Source organism: Sminthopsis crassicaudata, chromosome 1 (assembly GCF_048593235.1).
Source record: "Sminthopsis crassicaudata isolate SCR6 chromosome 1, ASM4859323v1, whole genome shotgun sequence".
NCBI classification, from domain to species: Eukaryota; Metazoa; Chordata; class Mammalia; order Dasyuromorphia; family Dasyuridae; genus Sminthopsis; species Sminthopsis crassicaudata.
In genome coordinates, this window is record NC_133617.1 from 753,359,702 (window position 1) to 753,383,669 (window position 23,968).

Genomic DNA, 23,968 nt, shown 5'->3' on the forward strand with positions numbered 1-23,968 from the left:
AGACAGTGCTCCCGAGTACCCTCAGACCCCATTCACAACTGAAACGGGGTGCTTCCCGCTTTAAAGAACAGATCATAACTGGGCAGAAGTGTGGGTGCTGATCCGGGGTCACTGGAAACCCCTGGGTGACCTGCGCTCCCCAGCAATAACCGCTAATCTCCGAGTTTTACCAAGAAGAAAAACCGCAGCAGCCTTAATTTTCTAGCTCTGAGATGAAACGGCATGAAACCCGTCAGCCTCCGCAGTTTTCAGCAGGCCTTTCCTCCTTCTGCCTTAATGGTTTTCAAAGTAAAATCAGGATTCACGAGGAGGAGAAACTGACTTCTGGCTCTTTCTCCCCTCAGGAAAATGCATGCACAGACAGTTCGGAAGCAGATGTGTTCTCGCACTGGGGGGCAATTGAGTCCATGTTGTTAGATATTTTTCAAAGTGGGAACCTTGTGTTGCCCCTCACATCCTTAGGCTGTGAACCCCTTGTTGTGGCACCTTGTGCGCTTTTTAGTCACGTTCCTCGCGTGGCCCACTGCGTCTCCCCCTGCGAGTTGCACTTCTGGCTCTGCCACAGGCCCAGACGCCAGTGGCTGCCTGGAGGAGGAGGATGAAGAGCGGCCTTCTCCCGAGAACGGCCCTAGCGCTGACAATCCGGGCGGATTGCCGCCCTTTGCCCCCTTTGTTTCATTGTGCTGCAGCTCCCAGCCTTCCCTCTCACACCTGCCAGTGTTTCCTCGAGTTTCCTCGTGCTTTTGTGCTTGTGCTCGGGCATCGAAGCCAAATTCTAGAATGTGAAGTGCCCGGTCTGGTCAGCCGCCGGGGCCCGGCTGGAGCCCCTAGACCCCGGGAAGTCCATAGAGTCTCAGTAAGTTTTGATTTAGCGCCTACTATGTGCCAGGTTGAACATAATTGTTTCCTTCTACACCTTTGTTAAAATGTTTAAAATGTGTGATGTTTGTTTTGTAAACTTGAGATTTTAAGTCTTGACCAGCTGTTATTAGATGTGTTTGACCTTCTGAAATAAAGTTCCTGGATGCTACTTGCTCTAAGCCTGTTCTGAATTTGACTCCCCGAGCCCCCAGACCAGTCCCTGAAGAGGAACAAGTTCCAGGCAGCAAACACAAAACAGGGTACTGTGGCAGTGATGGGGGGAAGCAGGCCCCAGGGCGAGCACGGTGGGTCTCAGGGAGAGCCTTCCAGGAGTGGAAGGGCCCCAGGTGTGGAGGCCACAGATGGAGTGTGGAATCTGGGGAGCAGACCCCAAGAAGGCCGGCTCCAGAGGGCGAGCAGGGGCCAGGGGAAGGGGAGGAGATGGAGCAGTTTGAGTGGATGGCATTGGAGGGGGCCAAGAATGGAGGCAAAGAGACCACGTTGGAGGCTGCTGCACCCTCCAAGCACCAGCAGTGAGGAAGGGGGGGATAGGACGACTTCTTTGGGAATAGAGTCCCCAAGTTCAGGATAAATAGATGAGGGAATTGTCTGCCTAGAGATCATGATTCCACATCCCCAAAAGATGAGGGCCAACAAGTAGGGAGCCAGAGGGGGCTTGCGCTGAGGGAGCTGACAAGTCGGGAGACGAGCATTTAGGGTTACGCCCGACACACTAAAGGCTAAGGCGGGGACAGCCACCTCCCTCGGCCCTCTCCTGGCACTGCCCCTTCGCCCTCTGTCTGTGGCTATTTTGGTTAGCCGGAGGGGGCTTGGGAGGAGGGATAATTCAGGCAGGAAGGCTGTGGATGTAGCAGCTGAGGCTGTGAGCAGAGAGACAGGTGCTTGAATGGAAGGTGAGTCTGGCTTCCAAGGGCCGGGGAAGCGGTTTGTGACAGTGACAATCTCATTTCCCTTGACCTGGGGTTCTCAGAGGAAGGCGCCCATAGCCCTGAGCCCCCTTAGAGAGCAAGCAGGGGGCCCCCTTTCTTCACCTTTGAGATGCTCCCTTTCCACTGTCCAAAGCCCAGACGTTTGGGGCGGGTGCTGAGGGGGCAAAGGCCATGGGTTCTGACCTCTTTGGACTTTCTGGTCCAGGTCCCAACCCTTGGCTGAGAGGAGGGAACCAGTTTTGGTGGTTCTGAGGGGAAGAGATTTGCGCTCCAGGTTGGCTGTAGCCTTCCCCAGCCCCTGACCTTGGGGGACCCAGAGACAGGCGCAGAAGCTACAGACAGAGGGCGAAGGGGCAGTGCCAGGAGAGGGCTGAGGGAGGCGGCTGTCCCCGCCTTAGCCTTTGGTGTGTGGGGCGTAATCTGGGCCCCTCCCCAGAGTGAGGAGCTCACTCCGGCTGTATACTGAGGGGATCACACAGGATCACACAGGCCCAGGGCTCATCCCTACTGTGTGCTGAGGGGATCACACAGGCCCAGGGCTCATCCCTACTGTGTGCTGAGGGGATCACACAGGCCCAGGGCTCATCCCTACTGTGTGCTGAGGGGATCACACAGGCCCAGGGCTCATCCCTACTGTGTGCTGAGGGGATCACACAGGCCCAGGGTTCACGCCCACGTGTGCTGAGACATTCACCCGCAGTATGCTGAGGCTCACACAGGCCCCTGAGATGATGGGGGGGGTCTGATTCTGAGCCCTGCCTCTGGGGTGCCGGGGCCTTTCACAGTCAGTCCCTGTCATCCCCAGCTGGAGAGAGGCTTCCCACCTAAGGAGGCAGTGCATAGGGAGGGCATCTCATGACAAGGCTGGGGAACCATGAGTACATTTCTTGATCTTTTCATGCCTCAGTTTCCTCCCTGTGAAAGGGGAAGGCTGACTTCAGTGATCTCTGGGACTCCTTCCAGCTCTACCCTCTAATCTTATCCTAGCCTTTGGCTATTTATTTTTTTAGAGGTCTCTGGATATTTCTAGAATAGGGGATGAGAGCCGGCCTGGCTAAGAGCAGCCAAGGGTCCCCTTGCAGGCAGGACCCCTTCTGGGAAAGGAGACGCCAAAGGGAAAAGGGGCAGTCTTGGCTTCTGGGCAGGCCCTGGGTGGGAATGAGGGGCCGGCTTCTGTCCAGCAGCTGAATGTGGGCCAGCCAGCCCAGCTTGCAGCCTCTTTGCGCTGGGAGCTCCGGGGGTCTCTGCCTGCCCAGCCAGGGAGGCTTTCCCTTCTCTACCATAGCTGCTTCTTTCCTTCTCCACTTCTTCCTCTTTCCAAGGCAGCCCAGGGTCTGGGCCCCTTCCAGTCCTCTGGGCCTCCTTCTCCTCCTCCTCCTTCCATCCCTCCAGAATCTTTCAGGGCTCCCAAATTCTTCACTGACGAGGCTGGATTCCTGTTCCGCAAAGCTGATAAAACTCCATGGTGGCTTTGAGGGATGGAAAACGGCTGGAATGATTTCTTGGTTGGAGCTTTTAAATGTCAATCGTCCTTTTTTATATTTGAGAAATGAGATCTTGATCAGAGAAACTTGCCATATTTTTTTTCATTGTCTACGGGAACTTTTAGAAAACTGTCATTTTCCTGATGATCTCTTTTAAGTAGGCCGATTGTGGTTACCGTGCCGGCCCTCTTCATGTCAGCTGAAGCATGATGGACTTCATTCCTGGCCTTTATCCTGACTGTGTCCCAAGGGTGCTGCACATACACCACAGATGAGTGGATTCTGCTCTCCATTCCATCCTGCTCTCCGCTTCCATTTTGTGGGTGAGCCCGTCCCACTCCCCCGGAGCTGTGGTCCCCCATGTCTTTCTCTGGAGATGGATGCCATTTTTCCTCGGAATCTGTTACTGTCCCCTGATTCCTGAATCCTCTCACCTGATCCCTTTGCCAGTGAAATATTTCACTTTTCTTCTTTTTTTTCCATTCTTTTAATTTTGTTTTGTTGTTTCTGGGACGGCACCGAGGCTGTTGTAGCGATGAGCCACCGCGGAAAGCTTGGCAGTTCTGATCACTGTAATTATCCAAGACAATTCCAAAGGATTCCTGAAGGAAAAACGCGCTTCCCCTCCAGAGAGGGCGGAGGAGCTCTGCCACTGCCGGAAGCATCATTTTCTGGCATAAATTGTTTTAGGATCCGGCCGATGTGGAGATGTTTTGTATGGTTTCCCCCAATAATGGCGGTTTGCTTTCCTTCTCCGGGGGCCCGAGGGGTGGAAGGGAGAACCTGGAACTCAGAAATCCGAGGAGAGTTTAGCATAAAGCGCACACTTCCCCCCAAAGCCCGTCTTTCCCCTGTGAGCCAATGGGCACCGCCTGGAATCAGAGGGAGGCCGGAGGCTGTCGGCGGTCGGATCCCCACTTATCAAGAGGGGCGAGGGCGAGAGAATACGGGGCCAGGAGTGAGGAGGCGGGGGCGGGAACGGCAAGTCCGCCGGCAGTTCCCTGGGGGGGGGGGGGAGGGGGGTCTCAGGCCCCGTCCCTACGACCTCCCCAGCCTTGGCTCAGCCTGAGATGCCGGGGCCTTGAAAGCCAGCCCAGGGAGCCTCCAGGATCGGTCCGCCCGGCCTGGTTTTGACGTAGAGCTTTTGGTCCTTTACCGAGAGGAGCCTCCAGCCTCCTCCGGCCTCCAGCCTTGATGCCTTCAAAGAGAAGGCTCGGGGCGGCTCAGAGGCAGCGTCCCCACCAAGGGCCTCAGCTCACAGTGGGGGGAGCCCCGGGTCTCTGAATCCCAGATTTGTGTCCGGCCAGCGGGCGGCCGCGCTCTGTCCTCCGGCCTCTACCTCCTTCCTGGCCCCTGGAGGCCGGCCCGCTGGGACAGCCTTGGCCCCGGAGCTTAGGCCCGGGGGTTCCTGGCGGTCCAGAAGCATAAGTGTGCAGAGATCCTGCATCGGGCCTCCAGAGCAACTGTGTACTCCCCATTTTATAGATGGGAAAACTGAGACCCGATGCGGACCCATGGGCAGGACCCCGCGCCCAGGGGGGCAGAGGGGCTCCCGCGGGGCGTGAGTGGGTGGGGCTGAATCCCTCGCGGGCGCGCCGCTGTACTAACATGCACCACTAGGGGGCGCCGCAGCGCAGGCTTCACGCTTATTTGCCTCTGTTTCCTCTGCTGTAAAATGGGAAGACTCCGGAAGGAAATGGCAAACCCCCGCGGGGGCGCGCCTGAGCCAGAACGCGCGATGCGGCCCCGCCCCAGCCTCCCCTGGTTCCTCCCATTGCTCTCCTGGTACTGATGCAGCGATCCCATTTCCCAGATGTGAGCCCCGAGGCCGGCGCTTCTGCGGAGGCCCCGGCTCTACCTGGGAGCTCCGGCCCGCTGCAAGCCCGGCGGGCCCCAGCGCTGCGGGAAGGCTCCCTGGCAGTGTGGCCCAGTGGCCGGCTCCGAGCCAGGTCCGGGCGCGCGGCTCCCGCCCCTTCTCTGACCCTCCCTCCCTCCCCCCCCCACCCCCCCCAACCTCCCCATCCCCCCACCCCCCCACCCCCCCCACCCCCGGCTTTGGCTGGTCTCCCCTGGCAGAAGGGAAGCTCCTGGAGGGTCAGGGCCCGGCACACAGTAGGCGCTTAATAAATGTCTTCTATCGGTTGGGGGAAAGGCGCCCCAGGCCGGGGCTGCTTGGAAGGGCTGGGGTCTCCCCCGCCCCCACCCGGGGCGAGCTGGATGAGTCCCCCCCGACCGCCCCCTCTTTCTCCCCAGCCCCCGAAGCCCGCACCCCGCGCCCAGACTTATCCGCTTTATTTTTAGCTTCCCAATTAGGACCCTCGGAGCCTCTGTTTTGTGGGAAGGGGAGGCAGGAAGAGCTCAGAGCAAACAAGGGCCCCGGGGGAGCCTCAGGGCACGGGCCGGGCCAGGGGAGTGCTCCAAGGGCCAGCCAGCCCGGGAAGGGCCAGCGCTCCTGCCGCTGGAGTCTCTTACACCCATTCTTAGCTTGAAGAAATTGAGGCAGGGAGGTCACCCAGCTAGTTAGCTCTCGGACTCAAGTCCTCCTGCGGCCCAGATATCCCGCCCACCCCGCCATGCCCCGGGGGGTTGCAAAGTGGGGAGTCTCTGAGGGCCTGGGCTGCCCCCCCATGTCCCAGCTGTGCCCCAAGAAAGCCCAGCCTTCCTTCTCCAGCGCCCAGACCTGTTCTCTCCCTGGGAGGCCAGCCTTTACTGGGAAAACAATCTCCCTGAGGGCAGGACCTGCCTCCCTGGTGAGGGCCCTAGCGCAGGGCCAGGCACAGCTGGAGGTGCTTAATAAATGCTGCTGAATCCACTCCCTGGGCTTGTGGGCACAGCCTCCCCACCAAGTTAGGGGAGCCCCTGGGGGCCAGGGGCACTCAGCAGGCCCAAGGCGCAGCCAAGATGGGCAGGGGGGACACATCAGCAAAAGAAGCCGGGAGCCACCCCCAAAGCAGAAGGCAGCGGGGAGAGCCTGCCACCCGGCAAGGGAGGTGTCCCCCGGGCACCCGGGGCTCTGGGACAAGGGCCTGGGCGCCCATGCTGGGGCTTCAGGCTTGGGGACGGGAGCAATGTCACCAGCAGAACCACAACCAGCCTTTCTGCTGAGGTTTATTTCAAGTCAAATCAAGGCAATCCAGAAGCATTTATTCAGTGCCCCCTTCTGCAAACCATGGGCTGGACGCAGGGACCAGACCCAGAGGAGACCCTGCCCGCCTCGGAGGGCATCCACTCCACAGGGCACGCCGGGAACCTCCGTTTTCAGAGGATGTGAAATGGGGGAGAGAGGCTGGGGGACCAGGGAAGGCTTCCCAGAGGAGGAAGCACCTGAATGGAGCTGCGGAGGAAGTCGGGAAGAGAAGGAGGAAGTGCGTTCCAGGCCCGGCTCCCAGGCTAGGGTAGCGCCAGGTGCCGAGGGCGGGCTGGCCGGCTGGAAGGCAGCAGGACACAGAACGCACCCGCCCTAAGGAAGATGGCAGCTGCTGGGGGAAGCATTGGAGAGAGGAGACATCAGAGGCAGGGAGACCAAGGGAGAGGCTGGAGGGCTTTGAACTAGGGTGGGGGCAGCCTCTACAGGAATCCAGAAGTCTGAGGGGAAGCTTACGAGGGGGAGGTGGTCTGGAACTCACCAGAGGCCAGGCCCAGAGTTACCTGCATCTAGACTTAATCTAGAGGAGCGAGTGAGAGCAACGAGTCCATGGGAGCCCGGCCAGAGCTGGGGCACAAGCCAGGGGGCAGGACTGGGGGAGGAGCCATCACAGAGGGAGGGAGGGCAGGGGAGACCTGAGGAGTGGCTGATGCTGCCCGGCCACAGCCTGGGCAGTCACAGGGGGGAGAAACTGGCCCGGGGCAGAAGTCAGAAGTCAGGGGCTTAAGGAAGTGCCCTGAAATGCCCCTCCCCACAGGGGCTGGCTGTGTCTCTGAGCTGGAGAAGAGCTATGGGAGATGGCTTGAGGGGAGGGCAGGGACAAGGAGCCCTCAGGTAGGGGAAACAGGATGAACAGGAAAGTGAGCTGGGAAATGATGGAGCTCCTGGATGAGATGGGAGGAGTGGCCACGGGAGCCAGGGCCCAGAGCCCAGGAAAGGCAGGATGGTCCAGGGAACCAGGGCTCAGCCAGTAAGGGCTTGGCAAAGATGAAAGTTGCCTTCCTCCCCAACTGGTGCAAAGGAAGAACAGGACAAATGGGGTGTCTGGGAGTGGGAGAGATGGGGCATCCAGAAGTGGGAGAGATGGGGCATTAGGGAGCAAGAACCATGAGCTCAGTGCCCAGGACCTCCAACCTTTCCACAAAGAAGGTCAGTTGTGTGCTGAGAGCAGATAGGAGGGAGGAGGGAATCTGGAGGCCAAAGGCCAGAGGGCAGGTTCGGACCACTAACGAGGAAGATCAGTTCACCCCACACGGCATCGTGGCTCTGGCACTGAGGAGAACAAATGTGGGACAGGCACAGTCAGCAGGATGTCCAGCTTAGTCCCACGGGAGCCGAGAAGGGCTAACGATTGGTGGAGGATGAACAGTGATGGTCAGAGAGGGCATCCAAGGGCCAAGGATGGCGCCTCGTTAACCTGGCCCTGGTCGGGGCCAAACCTGGGAAGGTGGGCACCCTGAGCAGGACCACTCTGAGCGTTCCAGGCGTTGCCGGGCAGATCGCCTGGGCTGGCCTCCCAAGGACCGGACCTCAATTCAGAGCAGTCAAGGGACCACCTGCATGGGGCTGAAATGTCCAGTCAGAAGGAGTGCCACTCGGTCCCCCATAAAGAATTCCCCCTTTCGGTGTGGGCTGAGGCTGCAGAACATTCCTGGACAACACAGAGGAGGAGGGATGGAGGAGTCGGGGTTTCCTGGGAGTCTGTGACCCGCCCCCCTCCAGTGGCCATGGCGCTGTCCGGCCCATCACCGCTCATGTTTACTGTGGGACTCGCTCTGCTCCAAGGACACGCCACTGCCTCCACGGGAGGCCATCTCTTTCTTGTTCCAGTCCTTGTCCATGTAAAACTCGGCCAGCACTGGGCAGTGGCTGGAGGCCACCCCACCCCACGACCAGTTATCCGGAATCCAGGGGTTGGTGAGGCCTTCTCTCACCACCGCCCAGTGGCCTGTGGGAAAGGGGGGAAAACTGGACGTCAGGGTGCGCCCTTGAGCCTCTGAGAGCCTGGCCAAGACTCTAGAGTCGGGAGCACTGGGTTCAAAACCCGCCTTTTTTCCTGGAGAGTAGAGGCCAAGGCCTCCCTTCCTTATCCCTGCAATGGTGGTGTGGCACTAGATGGCCAGTTTGGGGCGGGAGTGACTCTCGGTCATAGTTAACTGAGGTCAAGCCGTCATTCTGTGAAACTGCCCAAAGCGAGCATGGGTTGGACCCGCGTCTGTGAACTTGGCAGAGTTTGTTTTTTCAAACATTGTAATGACGGTTGCAATACACTTCGCTCCCTTTGCCATTGCCTGTTACAGACAATTCTGACCGGCTCTAGTCTACAGTGGACCTCCCTGAGGATCTAAAAGAAGGTTAGGTACCAGATCTAGGCTCCCAGAGGAGGATCCAGCCCCACCCAACTTCCTCCTTCCTTGTTTAGAGAAGCACAGGATTTGGTCAACCACAAATCCCAGCCTCATCTGCAGAGGTGCCCCCTAGGTCTGAGGTGTAACCAGGATGGGACAGGCTGGATCCGGCCTCAGGCTGACAGTCGGTCCCTTCAGCGGTGGCCCGATCGGAGCCCCCAAGCTCATAGCCCAATAAAAGCCCTTTGGAACACCCAGATGGAAGCTGGAGAACCTCCACACCAGGAACAGCCGGGGGTCCCTGGTTTCTGAAGGTGGCCAGGACAACCTTGAGCATAACCTGGGGCCTTTTTAAGAAATCAGGCCACCTCCCCCCTCCCCTTTGGCCCCAGCTGCCCCCACCCCCCCACTCCAAACTCAAGAAAAGGGGAGGGGCCTTTATTACCTGTGAAAACCTTCTTCAGGCTTTTGCTGATCCAAACATTGTCCAGGGACTTTGTGCCTTGGGGATTCTTAGTGCTGATGTCGGTGAAGGTGGTGCCGGGGACCAGGGCCTGGAATTTCTCTTTCCTCAAGATGTCATAGTCGCTGCTCTCTGGACCTTGGCCAAAGTCTCCCAGGATAACAAAGTCTTTTTCTCCTAGAATGAAGGGAGGCAGGGAGGAAAGAAAGGAGGAGGAGGGAGAAGAGATGGGAGAGGGGGAAGGGAGGGAAAGAAGGGGAGAGGGGGGAAGGAGGGGGAGGAGGAGGAGGGAGGGAGGGAAGAGGGAAGGAGGGAGAAAAAGGAGGAAGAAGAGATGGGAGAAAGGAAAACACAAAGGAAGAAGGAGCGAGAGGGAGGGAGGGAGAAGCAGAAAGCTCATTAAAAGGCAACATCTGCTTTCAAGTTGACAGGCCCAATCTGACTTGCACCTCCGAGCAGCTGGGAGGGAGGTGCCATCCTCACGTCTCTCTGCAGGTACAAAAGGCTCCAGGACGTTCCTAGAGATTACTTCAGCTGCTGAGCTCAGCAGGGCCGGGGACAGGTCAGCGGCACCCAGTGGGGCCGCTGCCCCCAGGCAAAGCAAGCCCATCCCTGCCCAGCAGGGCAACCCCCCTTGTCTCCCATGACTCTCCTGGCTGGAGGTGCCACCGGGGGCCCGGCTGAGCCCGGAGCAGCTTTTGGCCACCAGGCCTTTTCTCCTCCCAAATGCCCCTGGTGGGCACCTGAGGCAGGCGGGCAGGGAGCCAGGGAGGAGCCAACACAGTCTGCTTGTCTAGGACGGAGAGCTGAGGGCTTTAATGTGGGAGAAGATGAATGATAATAAGCCCAAAATAATAGCCTACAAAATATCCTCCACCCATGCCCTAATTGTGGCTCCATTAGTGAGACTGGGTCTCAGGAGATGCTGTCATACAGCAGAGAGTATGAGTGGGCTGGGTACGGAGTGGAAGCCACTTGGCGGCCTCTGAGATCGGCCTCCAATGTTTGGAGGCCCCAGGCCCAGGTCTGGGCTCTGCTCCCTGAGCCACCCTGTGTGGGACCCTGGGCTCCTCTCGGAATAAAGAGGGAAGGGGGGAGTTCCCATCTGAGGACTCCTCCCAGGAGCCTACAGTATCTCCAGTGCTCCCTAATACCCTCCAGGGATGGATCTGCCTCCCTGGGAGTGAAAGGCAGGGAGGGGTCACCCAGCCCCCTGGGGCACCAGTCTGCCCCTCCCTTTCTGAAGTCCTTGGAGCTGGGCTGGGGTCTGGGCACGTGGGGGGGAGCCCCAAAGAAAGGGCCTTGACAGGGGCCCCATAAACCTTCCTGCTAGTCACCAATTATCTCTGCTTCTTCAAGCCTTGACCAGCCTGGGTGGGAGAGCTGTCCAGCAGTGCCCCAGGACCTCACCATGGCAGCACTCCTCCTATAATCAGCCTGCACCCCTCCTGTACCCGCCCTGCAATCAGCCTGCGCCCCTCCTGCCTCTCCCAGAGCAGGGCAATTCCTCAGACACAGGGAGATGCCGTGGGCCGAGGAAGGTGGGAGGCTGCAGAAGGGGCCCGTCTGGCTCTCAGCGGGCGAGGGGCTAGGGGAGAGGCCGGGTTCCGCCAGTGGCCCCGCCAGCCTCGGTGATAGGAGCACTGCCCCTTTCCGGGCCCTACCTTTGAGCATGTCCTGCAGGGTCATGGCGAAGGGTGACGCTTTGTGGCTGTTGCTGGGGGTCTTCCCGGGATTCTCTCCCCCCAGGGGGCAGGCTGGGACAGCCAGACACAGGTTCACCAGCATGAGGTCATTTGCCCCAATCTGGGCAGGAAGAAACACAATTAGAAAAATGAGCCTGGAGGGGCACCCACTGTTGGAAGGCACCGCCCTGCGGCCTCCTGGAGGAAGCAGATGGGGGGGGGGGTGTCCTGACTGAGGGCACACGAGGGGCAGCCCCAGGGAAATCCCTCAAGTGGAAGAAACTGGTCTAGGCTGACGGTGGGGCTACCCTTTGCTCTGGAGCTGCCATGCCCCTGGGGCTGGGGTCTTCCAGTAGGAACCCCCCCCCTGAGGAAGAGGGTGCCTGCCCCCAACTTCAAACCTGGGGAGCAGCTGCCCATGGTCCCCCAAACTGGATGCAGCCAGTGGGCACACAGCGGACACACAAGGAGTCCATGGGGGAGCTGGGTTTTTAACTGAAGACCTTCTGCCCCCATTCTGGCCCAATTCCCACAGTACCCAGCAGCCACCCAACACCCTGGGAAATGCCGTGCTCGGGATGGCAGCTCTGGGGCAGGGGCTCCTAACCCAGGGTCTCCAGAAAGGGGGGCTTCCTCTGGCCCCCTCGGGCTGGATTTGGTTCCGAGCAGGGGCCAGAGGCTTCCAGGATCACCCACCCAAGGGAGATAAGCTGGGGCTGCTGGGGAGCCCACAAACATCCAGCCCCCAAATTTATAGGCAAGGAACCAGAGGAACCCAGGGAAAGGCCCCGGCTGGAAGTGGAATTAGAGCCCGGCAGGCCCAGATCCATCCTTTCCACGTCCCATTCATGCCAGGCGCACCCACACTCACACACACTCACACACAACCGAAGGTACCTTAAAGTGCGCGACATAGGGGGCGGGGGCCGAGTGCTTGCCATTGCTGGGGGCCAGGGGGCCCTCTGGGACGCTGGCCTCCCTCAGCTCCACCCCAGCAGCCGTGTCCCACAGGAAGCCCAGGTAAGCCCCGCCCTGTCAGGAAAGAGCCAGTGGTGAGAGGGTGCAGGAAGTGCAGAGCCCTGAGTGCAAATCCCACTGTGCTGACCCCAGCCTCAGTTTCTCCCTAGTCTGCAGGGATCATAAGGAGCACCTGCAGCTCCTCCTGTGCAGGTTGTCAGGAGGCCGAGAGGCCCCAGGAGAGGCCGTCCAAGCCGGGTCAGAGCTATGGTGGCGATGCTCCTCATCGTCACTTCGTGGCTACTCGGGTGCTCAGCTCTTCTGACCTGGGACTAGCCATTTCACTTCCCTGGGCCTCAGTTTTCCCATCTGTAAATTGGGGGTCATAATGCACAGGGCTGTTATAAAGATCATCTGCTACTCTACATATAGTGCATATAATAGGCATAATCATTATTGTCATCACTAATATTGGTATAACCCTTACAGCAGAAGTAATTACTATTATAGTGTTTACACTCCTTAGTCTCGTAGCTAACATCTCTATACCATTTACAATAATGATCATAGCGAACATTTCCATAGTGCTTACTTTGTGTCCGCCGGGACTGAGAGCTTTACAAATACTGTAGCAGCCCACCACGCGAGGTCGGTGCTGCTATGATCTTCCTTAAACAGAAGCTTGATGACTTGCCCAGAGTCACACAGCTAGTAAGTGCCTGAGGCTGGATTCGAATTCGGCCCCTGATGGCCTGGACACTGGTGAGAGCAAGGACCCCAGGGACCCTCAGACTAGCCCCGGCACCTTCCTTTACCTGAGGGGACGGGCTGGAGGGCTTCACGGAGACAGCGCCTCTCCAGGATCCATGGGGGCCCTTCCACTTGCGGATGCTGGGCAGGGTGGGCTGGTTGAGCTCTGTACAAAACTGCCAAGAGAAGACACGATTCTGATCAAAGATCTGACAGGGCAATGGAAGACTTAAAGAGCCGGTGCAGAGCTGTCCATATTTCTCAAGAAATGACACTCCCATTAACCTCAATGGCCCCAGCTGAGGCTCATAGATGTTTTAGGACGACTATCAGCTGTCCTCAGAGGAAGGCAAGCCATGGAAAGGGGTGCTCGCCCAAGGGCACCCAGCTCCAGAATGGCCCGGCAGCCAATGACCTCAAGTGTCCTGGCTCCCAAGTCACCTCTGGTGCCATAACAGAAGCCAGACCTGCGTCAGCTATGGAAGAACCACCTGCTCCCATGCTCAACCAAAGGGGGTGTCAGCCCACAGTTATTAAGTGCCGCCTGTGTGTCGGGTCAAAAAAAAGGCAAAAATCAGAGCCTGCCCTCAAGGAGCTTCCAGTCTAAGGAGGAAGAGTCCAGCTAGCAAATACATACAAAGCAAAGCTCCAGGCAGGGTAGAGAGGATAAGGGGCAGGGGGAAGGCACTGGCCCTGGCTTCATGTCCTGAAGACACTCCCCTCATCTACAAGGCTTTTACCAGGCAACAGCTTTTCCCCAGACTTGGCTGGGCAGTCATGGTGGTGAGGGCCCCAGGAAACAGTTCTGGGTGACAGTTCCAAGGAGAAAGGTTCACGTGCTATCTCCAGGGACTCTGGGTACCCTCAGGAACTTGGAGCAGAAGCAGGGTGTTTTGCTGGAGGCCCCAGCACTCCATTTCCCGGGACACTCTTGTGGATGTTGTTTGGGTGCCGGCCATTCCCAAAGGACCAAGCTTCCTCCCCAAGGATGACTCATTTCCCCCTCCCCCCATCACTCAGAGGAGTGGCGTTTCTGAAACCCCGACTTCTGCCCTACAATTGCCCTTCATCCTTGTGGGCCCGAAAGGTCTCATATCTGGGCTTTGCAGGCAAAACTGGGACTCCCCCAAGTCTGCAAGGACTAAGGACACAAACATACACAAAGGCTGAGTCTCAGCCCCTTGATATGAAATTGTGTGGCTACAGACAGACTTACTGACCTGCAAAAGGTCGTGGCTTCTGGGGCCTGGGGAAAGCCAGCCTCAGTGATTTTAGAGTCGGGGGCTTGGACAAAGGTGAGGATTCAAGAAAAGGGCTGCCTTCCCACCCCCAAGCTCCCCAGCCACAAGGAAAGCTCTGCCTTCCGGTCAGAAAAACAAAAGGCCCCAGTCTGCCAATGCTTTGGGTTCAAAGATCCGGTAGAAGGGGTGGTCAGTGGCACAGCCAGCCACAGCCCCCTCCCTCCCCCACTGATCCAGGCCCCCACAGCCCCCTCCCTCCTTCCCTGATCCAGTCCCCTGAGGCCCAGGCCTCGGGAAATCTGAGACCAGACTCTAAGAGGATGAAACCCGATCCTTCCCAATGGGACTCCCCAGGTGCAGAACGAGGCTCCTGTTTCTTGGGAGACTTAATCCTGGCCAGCACCTGACTCACACCTGCCGGAAGTGGCTGCTAGGCCCATTAATCCCGTGGTAGGACAGGGAAGCTGAGCTCCAGAGAGTCCCGGATGTGGGATGTGGCCCCTGGTCTCTCCTGCCCCAGCTCCCTGGTGATGCTGAAAGATGCTCGTCACCAAGTACTGGGGGAGAACGTGGCTCTGGGCCAAGGGCAGGGCGACAAAGCAGGGGCAGCCGAGGCTTCCCTCTGAGCGCTTCCAGTCCTGACCACCACCCTGCTGCCCTACTGGGCCCCCCTCTCAGCGCCACAGCTGGCCATTTCTGTGGGGGTCGCCATTGAGGGGGGTTGGGACTCCTCAGCTCCTCCAGGCCCCGAGAAGAAAAGGGGAGAGAGGAAGAGTAGCGGGGCAGGGGGGAGCAGGGGAGCTGAACGGGCAGGCCTCCCCTCCCCCTGTCCAGATCTTGCCCTAATCACCGTGCGAACCTTGCCAGGCTTTGGGGCACTGGATTAAGTCCCCAGAGGCTTTTGTGCTAAAAGCGCCCCTGCAGAGCCAGCTCCTTCCCAGGGTGCTTTCCTCCCACCAGGGGAAGGCCAGATAAGGGAGGGTGGGGGCTGGGGCCTCCTCCTTTAGGCCTGGCCAGGAAAAGGCGGACAGGGCCCCCACATTTGGCCTAGGGAGTACAGGGAATATTGACTGACCCTGCCCCCCCTCCACCTAATGGAGGGCTAGTTTGGGCATCAGAGGTCTCTGACCTCAGTTTCCCCTTCTGTAAGATGGGGGCAGGGAGGACTCCAGTCACTGTGAACCCACCAATGGATGAAGAATAACATTGTTCATTGATTTATCTGCGACCCCCCCCACACACACACCTATACCCAATAGGATGTTAACTTTTCTCTGAAGATGTTTTGGGTTTTTATCCCTAGAGCTGAAGTGTCCCTGTCAGCCTTGTCATACTCCGTGACCCCATCTGGGTCTTCTTGGCAAAGATGCTACAGTGATTTGCCATTTCTTTCTATAGTTCATTTTACAGATCAGGAAACTGAGGCAAAATGAGTTAAGATCTTACAGCTAGTGTCTCTGGCTGGATTTGAACTCGGCTCTTCTTGACTCTAGGCTGGGGGTTCTGGTCACCTGCTGAGGCCTCAGCCCGGCCCATTGGAGGGGCCAGGAAATGAGAGGCAGCCCAAGGGAGAAGGAAATCCTGCTTGGGGATGCTGTAAATGCAGAGGAGATCAAACTCTGAGGGAAATAGAAGAAGGCGCCCCTGCAGCAGGCTCCCTTTTGTTTCCCCTCCCCCCATCCTCCTCTATTCTCCAGAATGCCACAAGGACCCCCCTTCCAGGTGGGGAGTGCTTCCAAAGGCTTGCCGGGCCCTCACCTGACAGGGGGGTGGAGGGAAGCAGCTAGGAGCCACAGGGGGCGTCCTGGGAGGGGCCACTCTGTCACACACACACACCCCCCATGGAAACAGAGAGCTGCTTTCCCCTTGCAGCCCCCCGCCGGAACAGGGCCCACAGGCCAGGGAGCGGCCCCCAGAGCAGCCTTCACTTCACCAGCTGATCCTCTTTTTCTTTGCGGGCAAACCGCAGGTCTCCGATTGTTCCTTTCTGCTGGCGTCCGGGTGGCTGCCTCCCACTGATTTTCCTGCCCCACGAACCTGGCGGTAGCCCACAAAAGAGCATTCCGTGGCCAGAGCCCCCTGGGGGGGCGGACCTCGGTCCCAGGACTCTGGTAGCTGATGGGTTCGGGCTGAGCTCACTTTCACCTCATCCCGGGGTATCGGGGTCCCTTGGACCAAAGTCCTTTGCCCCCCTTCCTGCAGGGCCCTGAGCTCCAGCATCAGTCCTTGAGCAGGGGCCCCAGCTCACCAGGACCAAGACATGGTTCTCCCTGTAGAACCAATAAGGACCTCTCCCACCTGGCTTTCTGGGAGCAAAATCCATGACTAAAACTGGGTAAAGTCAGGAAGCCCCAAACCCAGGGGTCGCCAAGAGCCACGTCAGGGAGGGGCCAGCCTGCCTTGAGCCCCGGCAGCCCCGGGCTCCTGCTGCTTCTGCCTGTGGTTTCTGCCCGCTGCAAACAGTCAAAAACTAAGCAAAGGCTGCTGGGAATTCGTCTGTGACAAAAAAGCAGCAAGGTAAGAGTCAGGGCCCACCCCCCGTACACATCCCCCATCCCTTCCCAGCTGGAGCAGAAGCAGAGGGCCTTAGCAGCTTTCTAGGCCAGGGGACTATGAAGCCGTCCTCACCCACTTCCACAGTGTTCCGCAGGGAAATGTGAGCTAATTTTAAACGGCAAAAACACTTAAAGGAAATTCACTGTTTACCAAGTAGCACGATGGACGGAGCATTGCATTCAGGAGTCAGGAAGAGCAGCGTCCAAATCCAGCCTCTTGAGGCCGAGAAACTTGTTTCTGCCTGTCTTAGATTCCTCATCTGTAAAGTGGGACCACTGATAATAGCAACTGCATCCCAGGATTGTTTCTTGCTGCCTCAATTTCCTCATCTGTAAAGTGGGAACACTGGTAATTGCAGTCACCATTATGCCAGAATTGTTTCTGTCTGCCTCAGTTTCCTCATCTGTAAACTGGGGACACTGATAATAGCGTCTGCATCCCAGGATTGTAGTCAGAATCAAGTGCGATAACCATACTTTTCAAAATTTCAAGTATTAGGTGAAGAGCGGCTCATAAATAGAATGGAAGCTCTTCCCCTCTGGAGGGCACTTCCTGCTCTGGGCCCCCTACAACTCCCTTCCTTGCCATTCCAGGGGGCTGCCAGTGGGTGGTGACCCCTAGATCCCAAAGCCACGTCCACTCAGGGCAAACAACAGAAGGGTCTGGCATGGAGCCGGCCGGGCCGAGTTCAGGAGGCTCTGGTGGAAGGCTTTAAATTTTGTCTATTCTTCCAATGGCTGAACAAGTTATGGTATATGTAAGCAATGGAATATTATTGTTAAGTTTAGAAAGGGCTGGAAGGATTTACATGAGGTGAGACCGAGGGAACAAGCAGAACCAGGAATATGGTGTACACAAGACTGTATGATCTTCAACTAGGACTCGGTTCTGCTCAGTGGTTCAGAGACCCAAAGCAAACCCAATAGACGGGATAGAAAGCACCCTCGGCATCCAGAGAGAGAGCGCTGTGGGGACTGAATGTAAATCAACACATGCTAGGTTCACTTTTTTTTTTTTTCCTTTCTCTTCTGTTTTTTTTTTTTTTCCCTCTCATTGTTTTTCCCCTTTGTTCTGATTTTTCTTTCCCAATATGATTCATAAATGTACATTTAAAAAAATTAATGTACACGTATAACCAGAAAAAAAAAAAAACAATAAAAAAGAAAAAATATATAGTTTTTCCCAGAGTATCCGAGAAGTCTCCCAGGGAGGCCCAAGGACACAGAATAGATTCTGTGCTAGCTGAATGAAGGCTGGGAAATGTTCCATCCCAGTGAACATTGTTATCAGCATTGGGAAATACCTGTTCTAAAGGGAGAGGTCAGAGTTTTCCAAAATATCCTGGCAAAGTCCACTGAGGGCTTGGAACGTCCAGAAAGTTTTGTCACTGAATGTAGACCCGGGGCCCTAAGGATATTTAAAATTTTAACTTCGGTCCGGACAGCACACGTAGCAAATTCTGCTGCTCCCGTCAGTAGACACAGAACAGAGATTTACAGCTGACAGGGACCCCTTCATATGTATACACAAAATAAACTGAGGCCCAGAGAAGGAATCTGCTCAAGTGGAGGGCAATCAGTCTGGCTCATCTTCCAGGACTCTGGGTGTCTCATTTCTAAAACAGCTTTCTGCATTGGGTTTCACCTGGCTCACTGGCTCTTGTACTGATTTGACTTTCTGCTCTCTGCTTTTTGTTAAGATCAGTCAAAGGCTTATCAATTTTATTAGTCTGCTCAAAGAACCAGCTCTTACTTTTATTGATCTTCGTTTTAATTGATTTGTAGATTTTGTTTCCAATTTGTCTATTTCCATTGCAATATTTAATATCTCCTCTTTTTGTTTATTTCAAGTTTCTTTATTGGCTTTCTAATTTTAAAAAATGCACATTCAATTCATTAATCTTTTCTCTTTTGTGTTAATTTATGAATACAGAGATATGATTTTTCTTCTGAGGGCTGCTTTAGCTGCAACCCAGAAATTTTGCCATGTTGTTCTATTAATTATTCTTTTCTTTCACACGATTACTCATCGTCTTGATGATTTGTTCTTTCATCTATTCCTTTTTTTAGGATTTCATTCTTATATCTCCATTTGCATCTTCTTTCTTTTGTTTGTAGTTCCTGAACCAATGGGTATTTTTAAGGCATTATGTCCCATCCAGGACATAGTTACCTTTTCTGCCTTTTCACAGTAATTTGCAATATTTCTGCATGCTAATATTTGCAAAATTTAAATCTTGTGCTAGGATATGCACACAAATATAAATATATTCATATATATATATATGCATACACGCACACATATTCTTGTGCAGTCCCTTTTAGAAAACACCATATCATTTAGCTGTAGTTTCTCCAATCGTTTTGTTCAGTTTCATATTTTCCTTTTTTTTTTTTTTTTTCCCCCCCAACTCATCCAAAACGGAGAAAGGAATACTGCAGTCTCCCATTGCTCTTGTGCTTCTATCTATGTCTGCTTGTAGCCCAGATAACATTTCCTTTATGAATGTGGATATAAAGACATTTGGGGCATCTAAGCTTGTTACTGATAAGGCTTGTTGTTTCTGGGTCCTTTTAGTGTAACATAATTTCCTTGTTTATCCCTTTTACTTTAGGAATGTTTCTTTTTGCTTGGTCAAAAGGCATGTTTGCAAGTCCTGTTTCTTTTGGATTCATTTGATACATAGTACATTTCTTAATCCCTTTAGTGTAATTCTGTATCTTTGTTTTTTAAACATTTCTTGTGATAGATTATAAATTTTGGGTTTTTTTAATCCAATCTGTTGCCTTTTTCATTTTATTGTTTAATCCATTCACATTTAAAGTCATGAGTTAGTTAGGTTTATATTTTTCTTAGTTTGACCCTAATGGTCTTTCCTTCCCCATCTTTCATTGTAAACACAGTTATCTATATCTCTTCATTTGCTAAAGCTTAAGATGGTCCTCTTCCCTTTCTCACCTATAATCTCCATCTTACTTTGGTCCATTTATTACTCCTTCCCCTTGAGATTTTGTTCCTTCTTTCCTGCTTTGAGAATTTAATTCTTTTTCTCCTCTTTTCCTCCTAGTTAATCCCAGTAGATTTCCCCTTCTCCTCCCATTCAATGAGAATTGTTCCTTGGTTTTTGTTTAATTTGCTCTTTGTGCCCCTTTATGCCATATTTCCTTCCAGTGTTACTGGTTTCACTGTGGCTGTATCTGCTGTTCAAAGACTCTGAGTTTTCTTCTTCCCGAGATCTTTGATAATTTCAGTATTTTCCCCTCACCCTTATTTTCCCCTATTGCTCCCTTTCTGACACCCTTCCCTCTGGTGATGGTTTCCCTAGGGACTGGATCTCAAAGCTCAGCCTCTCCCCAAGCAAGGTCATTCATAATTCATCAGCTTAGTTCCCTGTCCCATCTTAATGTGTGTGTGTGGGGGGGGGGGGGGCTGAGGAGAGAGCACTGAATTGGCCCCAGCTGGATGCTGGGCTCTTTCTCCCACTCATGCATGCTGACCCATCCCATCCCTCCCATCCCTCCCATCCCTCGGTCCTCTGGCCTGGAGACCAAAGTGCTGCTACAGGGGGCCACAATAGCCCACGATGGTTTCTACCATTCACAGTTTGGTTATCCGAGTTCTGGGAGGAGGGGAGGGATTGAGTTCTACTTCAAAGCTCCCCTAATTACTGGCCCAAGGCCTCTGTTCCCATTTCTACAGAAGCTTTTGGAGAATAGATGGATAAGTCGGGATCCCACCAGAGTTATGGTTTTCTGGCCATCAAGAAAGCACTCAACCTGGCCAAGCAGAACACTGCCTTCGAGGCTCTCTCCCAATGCGGCGTTTCTACCAGTCAGCCAAAATCCTGCAAGAGCCCTTGACTGGCTGAGAGAACTACAGGTGCCTAATTATTGTCACCCATCAAGAAGTATCAGGGTGCCTGTTGCTGTCCAGGAGACTGCTGGGTACAGGTGAGAGCTGGCCAGCCCCTCCTGGGCTTCTGTTTGCAAACAGCCTGCAGAAGGCCCCGGCTACAGTGGGGGGAGGCAAGCGCCGGGGTTCAAATCGCAGCTTAGGGCTCGGTCATTCTCAGCTGACCCGAGAGCCCGGGTCAAGACAGAGATGTGAGCAATGGGAGTTTGCAGAGCCCCCAGCCTGCACATGAAGGCTGTCTCAAAGCTTCTCAGTTTCTCCATTTACAAATGAATGGATTGGCCTGAATTACCTCTGGAACTTCTGGGCCTTAGCCCAGCATCCCCTACACCAGCACCCAGCATCCCCTGCACCAGCACCCAGCAGGAAACCAGGGGCTCTCCAGGGGCCTTCCGCTCTGCCCAGCCCATCTGCAAGGTTCAGCCACCAGGGGCTACTGACATCAAAGTATCTGTGAGCACAGAGCCCAGAGCATCTAGAGCCTAGAGTCCCAGAACCCAGAGCACCCAGGACCCCTAGAGTCCCAGAACCCAGAGCACCCAGGACCCCTAGAGCCCCAGAGCTCCCAGAGCATCTAGAGGCTAGAGTCCCAGAGCAAGTAGAACCTAGAGCCCCAGAGCCCAGAGCACCCAAAGCACCCAGGGCCTAGAGCCTGGAGTCCCAGAGCCCAGAGAACCCAGAGTGCTCAGAGCCGAGTCCCAAAACCCAGAGCACCCAGGACCCCTGGAGCTCCAGAGTCAGCTTCCTCCCCCTCCCCTGCGCCTCTTTTCAGCCTTCTCAATTCTTGTTGTTGTGTGTTGTGTTTCATCAGCTCTGGTTTTGCCCCCATGGTTGATATAAAAATAAACTGTGTTTAAAAAAAACTCCCAGAAGGCGGCAGGCTCCTGGGCCGCCTGCCCCCCCCCCCCCCCCCCCAGCAGCCACAGTCAGTCACTTATAAATATCCCCAGCTATTTTTTACACAGGGATTATCTCCCAGGGAGGGGGCCCAGTTATCCGAGATGAAAGGATTGAATTAATCCTGCCTGGGTGGGGGAGGAGTAGCCCCATTCCCTTAGGGAACAGAAAGGGAGCCTGGGGGGGGGAAACGGGCCTTGGGGGCAGATGGGAAGGCATCCCCGCCCAGGGGGGATGGGACTCCAGAGGCCTCCCTGCCCGGCCCAGCTGGGACCCCGAGCTGGTGGGGGAGCTCCCGCTGGACCATGGGCAGACATGGGGAGGGGGAGCAGAGCCCCGAGCAGCTGTGACACCCCGGGCAGAAGCTGGGAGCTTGGGGGCCCGGGCCCACCTCGGCCCCATCAGGCCATGAGCCAGAGCCAGCGGCCCGGGCGCCCACTCGGGCTGCAGCATCGGTGCTGGAGTTGGGGGGTGGGGCAGGCAGAAGGAGGGAAGGAGGGAAGGAGAGAAGGAAGGAAGGAAGGAAAGGGAGGGAGGGAATGAAACAAATAACTGGCTGGATGCATGGCTAAATGAATGAATAAATAATGAGCATGAAGCACTTAGCTGTGTGCCAGCCCAAGCACTTTATAAGTATTTTCTCCTGCGATTTCCTCACCAGTCACAAACAACACTGCTCTCCTCACCCAGAAAACCTTCCTTCTCCTTTGCCCATGCTTCAAGAACCAGCTCCCAAGCCGCCTCTTCCAGGAAGTTGGCCCAGATTCCCCAGGCAGCTTGCCCCTAAATAGAGCCGCCAGTGGAGAGCCCTGAGCACCAGAGGCCTCTGAACTTCCCTTAGAGACCATAGGGAGCCAGAGCAGATCTTTGTGCAGGTTGGGGAGTGACAGGGGCAGGTTTGGGGTCGAATCTCCATTTTAGAGCATTTCTGGCCCGAATCCCCCTAAGCTCCATAGCTCCTGGAGGAGCTCTGGGTGCCAGAGGGCGCGAGCCTCAGAGGGAGCACCAGGGCAGCCGTGGCCCTGGGGCAGGGTGGCCAGTTAGCCGTGCCTTGCCCTGCTCTGGTTTATTAAAGGTTCTATCATGTGGAAACCTGCCAGTTCCATGGCCCTGATGGCAGGGGCAGAACCCCCGGGTCCCCAGCACCAGGGGCTTTGTGGGCAGCCTCAGGACCCCCAAAGCCAGCGCCACACGGCTGGAAAGGATGGGGCTCCTGGAAATGGGGTTGCCCGCAAGCTGAACACTGGCCAAGCAGGGGGAGCGCCCGTGGGAGAGGCCGCTCTCTGACCCCATCCCGGAGGGCCCCCCAGCAGGCCCAGAGCCCCAGTCTACACCCATGGGGCCATTCTGGGAATGATTCCCAGTTGTCTCCCTGAGGGAGAAAGGTCTCCTGCTGCTGCCCTCCCACAGAGCACCCTGGGGGGGCGGGGCCAAGAGGTGAGGACTCAGCAGGCATGGCAACCATGGAGGGGTCTTCCCCAGGGAAGTGCCTGCTTCTGCCCTGCTGGTGAGGAAGAAATGCCCAGATTAAGTGGCAACAGAGGGCTTGAGAGGGGGGATTAGGGCCAAGGCCCAGGGAGGCGATGAGGGACACAGGGGAAGAGGGAGTGGGAGAGCGGTCCAGACTCGGGAGCTAGCACAAGCCCCCGCTGGGAAGGGACCCCAGCCCCCCGGGGTGCCTCGAACAAGGCTCCCCATCTCTGGGCATGGTCCTGGTGGCCTCGGGCCTGAAGGCTCTGCCAGCTGCGCTCTGACTCCTGAGCTTCCTGGTGTCCTCTGGGAAACTCCCCCTACCCTCCCAATGCCTGGTGCCCTCCCTCCCTCTGTTCCCGCTGCCTCTGGGTCCCGTGGAGAGCTTGCCTCCCTTCCCGTGCTGGCGGGTTGCCTCAGACTGGCCGCGTCTCAAGGGCAGCCATGTGCCCCATTTCTGCATCCCCTCTCTCCGTCACATACAGCCTCCCCCACCTCGTCTGTGCTCCCTGTCTGCTCTTTTGCTGTACATTTCCCACCTCCTTGCCTGTGCCCTTCCCCCCCCAGAGTGCCCACTCCTACATCCACTTTTGGGACTGTTGTTGAAGGCCAGAGATGGCGGGAGGCCCCGTGGGCCATGGATTTGCACTTTGGGGGCCGGAGCCCAGCCCCTCATTTCTTCAGACTGGCGCGGAAGGAGAGGAAATCTGAGTTCCCTTCTGGGGCAGGGCCTCCGGATGCTTCCTGTGGGAGGTGGAGGCCCTGGCTAACAATGGCCTGGCCCTTTTCCGATCTGGGGCAGGGGTGAGGAGGAGAGGGCTCCCAGCGCTGAGGCCGGGCCTCCCAAGGACCATAAGCAGGCCAGAGGTGCCGGAGCCAGCTGGGAGGCCCAGCCCCATCTGTGGGCCTGGGGTGTCTCACCCCCTGATGCCCGCCTGCTACCGCTCTGTCACCCTGCAGGTGGCCAAGAGGCAGCCCCGCCACGGGGATGGACCCAAAGTCCACGTGGGCCTTCCTGAGCACAGCCAACAAGCCAGCCCCCAGCTCCTGAGCCCAGAGACCGCCCGGAAAGGGGAGCCCAGACCCTCTGGAGGCAGCCGGGCCCAGCTGGCCACAGCTCTGACCTGCTGGGGGGGATCTGGGGGGGAAGGCCCATTACACCCTGTGCCCCTGGCTCTGCCCAGCACCCACATGGCTCCTTGAAGCCCTCCAAGATAGCAACAGCCCCCCGTCCATCTTCTCCTGGCTC

At 56.3% G+C, this 23,968-nt stretch overlaps 1 protein-coding gene across 1 annotated transcript in view; it reads right to left on the reverse strand.

Annotated features, from left to right (window-relative positions):
• Window positions 1-6,387: 6,387 nt before the first annotated feature.
• EEPD1 (endonuclease/exonuclease/phosphatase family domain containing 1) overlaps window positions 6,388-23,968 on the reverse strand; it is a 40,053-nt gene continuing 22,472 nt past the window's right edge. Inside the window, exons 4-8 of the mRNA XM_074284532.1 lie at window positions 12,709-12,819; window positions 11,834-11,968; window positions 10,916-11,057; window positions 9,234-9,428; window positions 6,388-8,388 (exon numbers count right to left, since the gene is read on the reverse strand). Coding sequence (XP_074140633.1) covers window positions 8,186-8,388; window positions 9,234-9,428; window positions 10,916-11,057; window positions 11,834-11,968; window positions 12,709-12,819 — 786 coding nt within the window. The 3' untranslated portion in view covers window positions 6,388-8,185. The remainder of the gene's footprint in view (window positions 8,389-9,233; window positions 9,429-10,915; window positions 11,058-11,833; window positions 11,969-12,708; window positions 12,820-23,968) is intronic.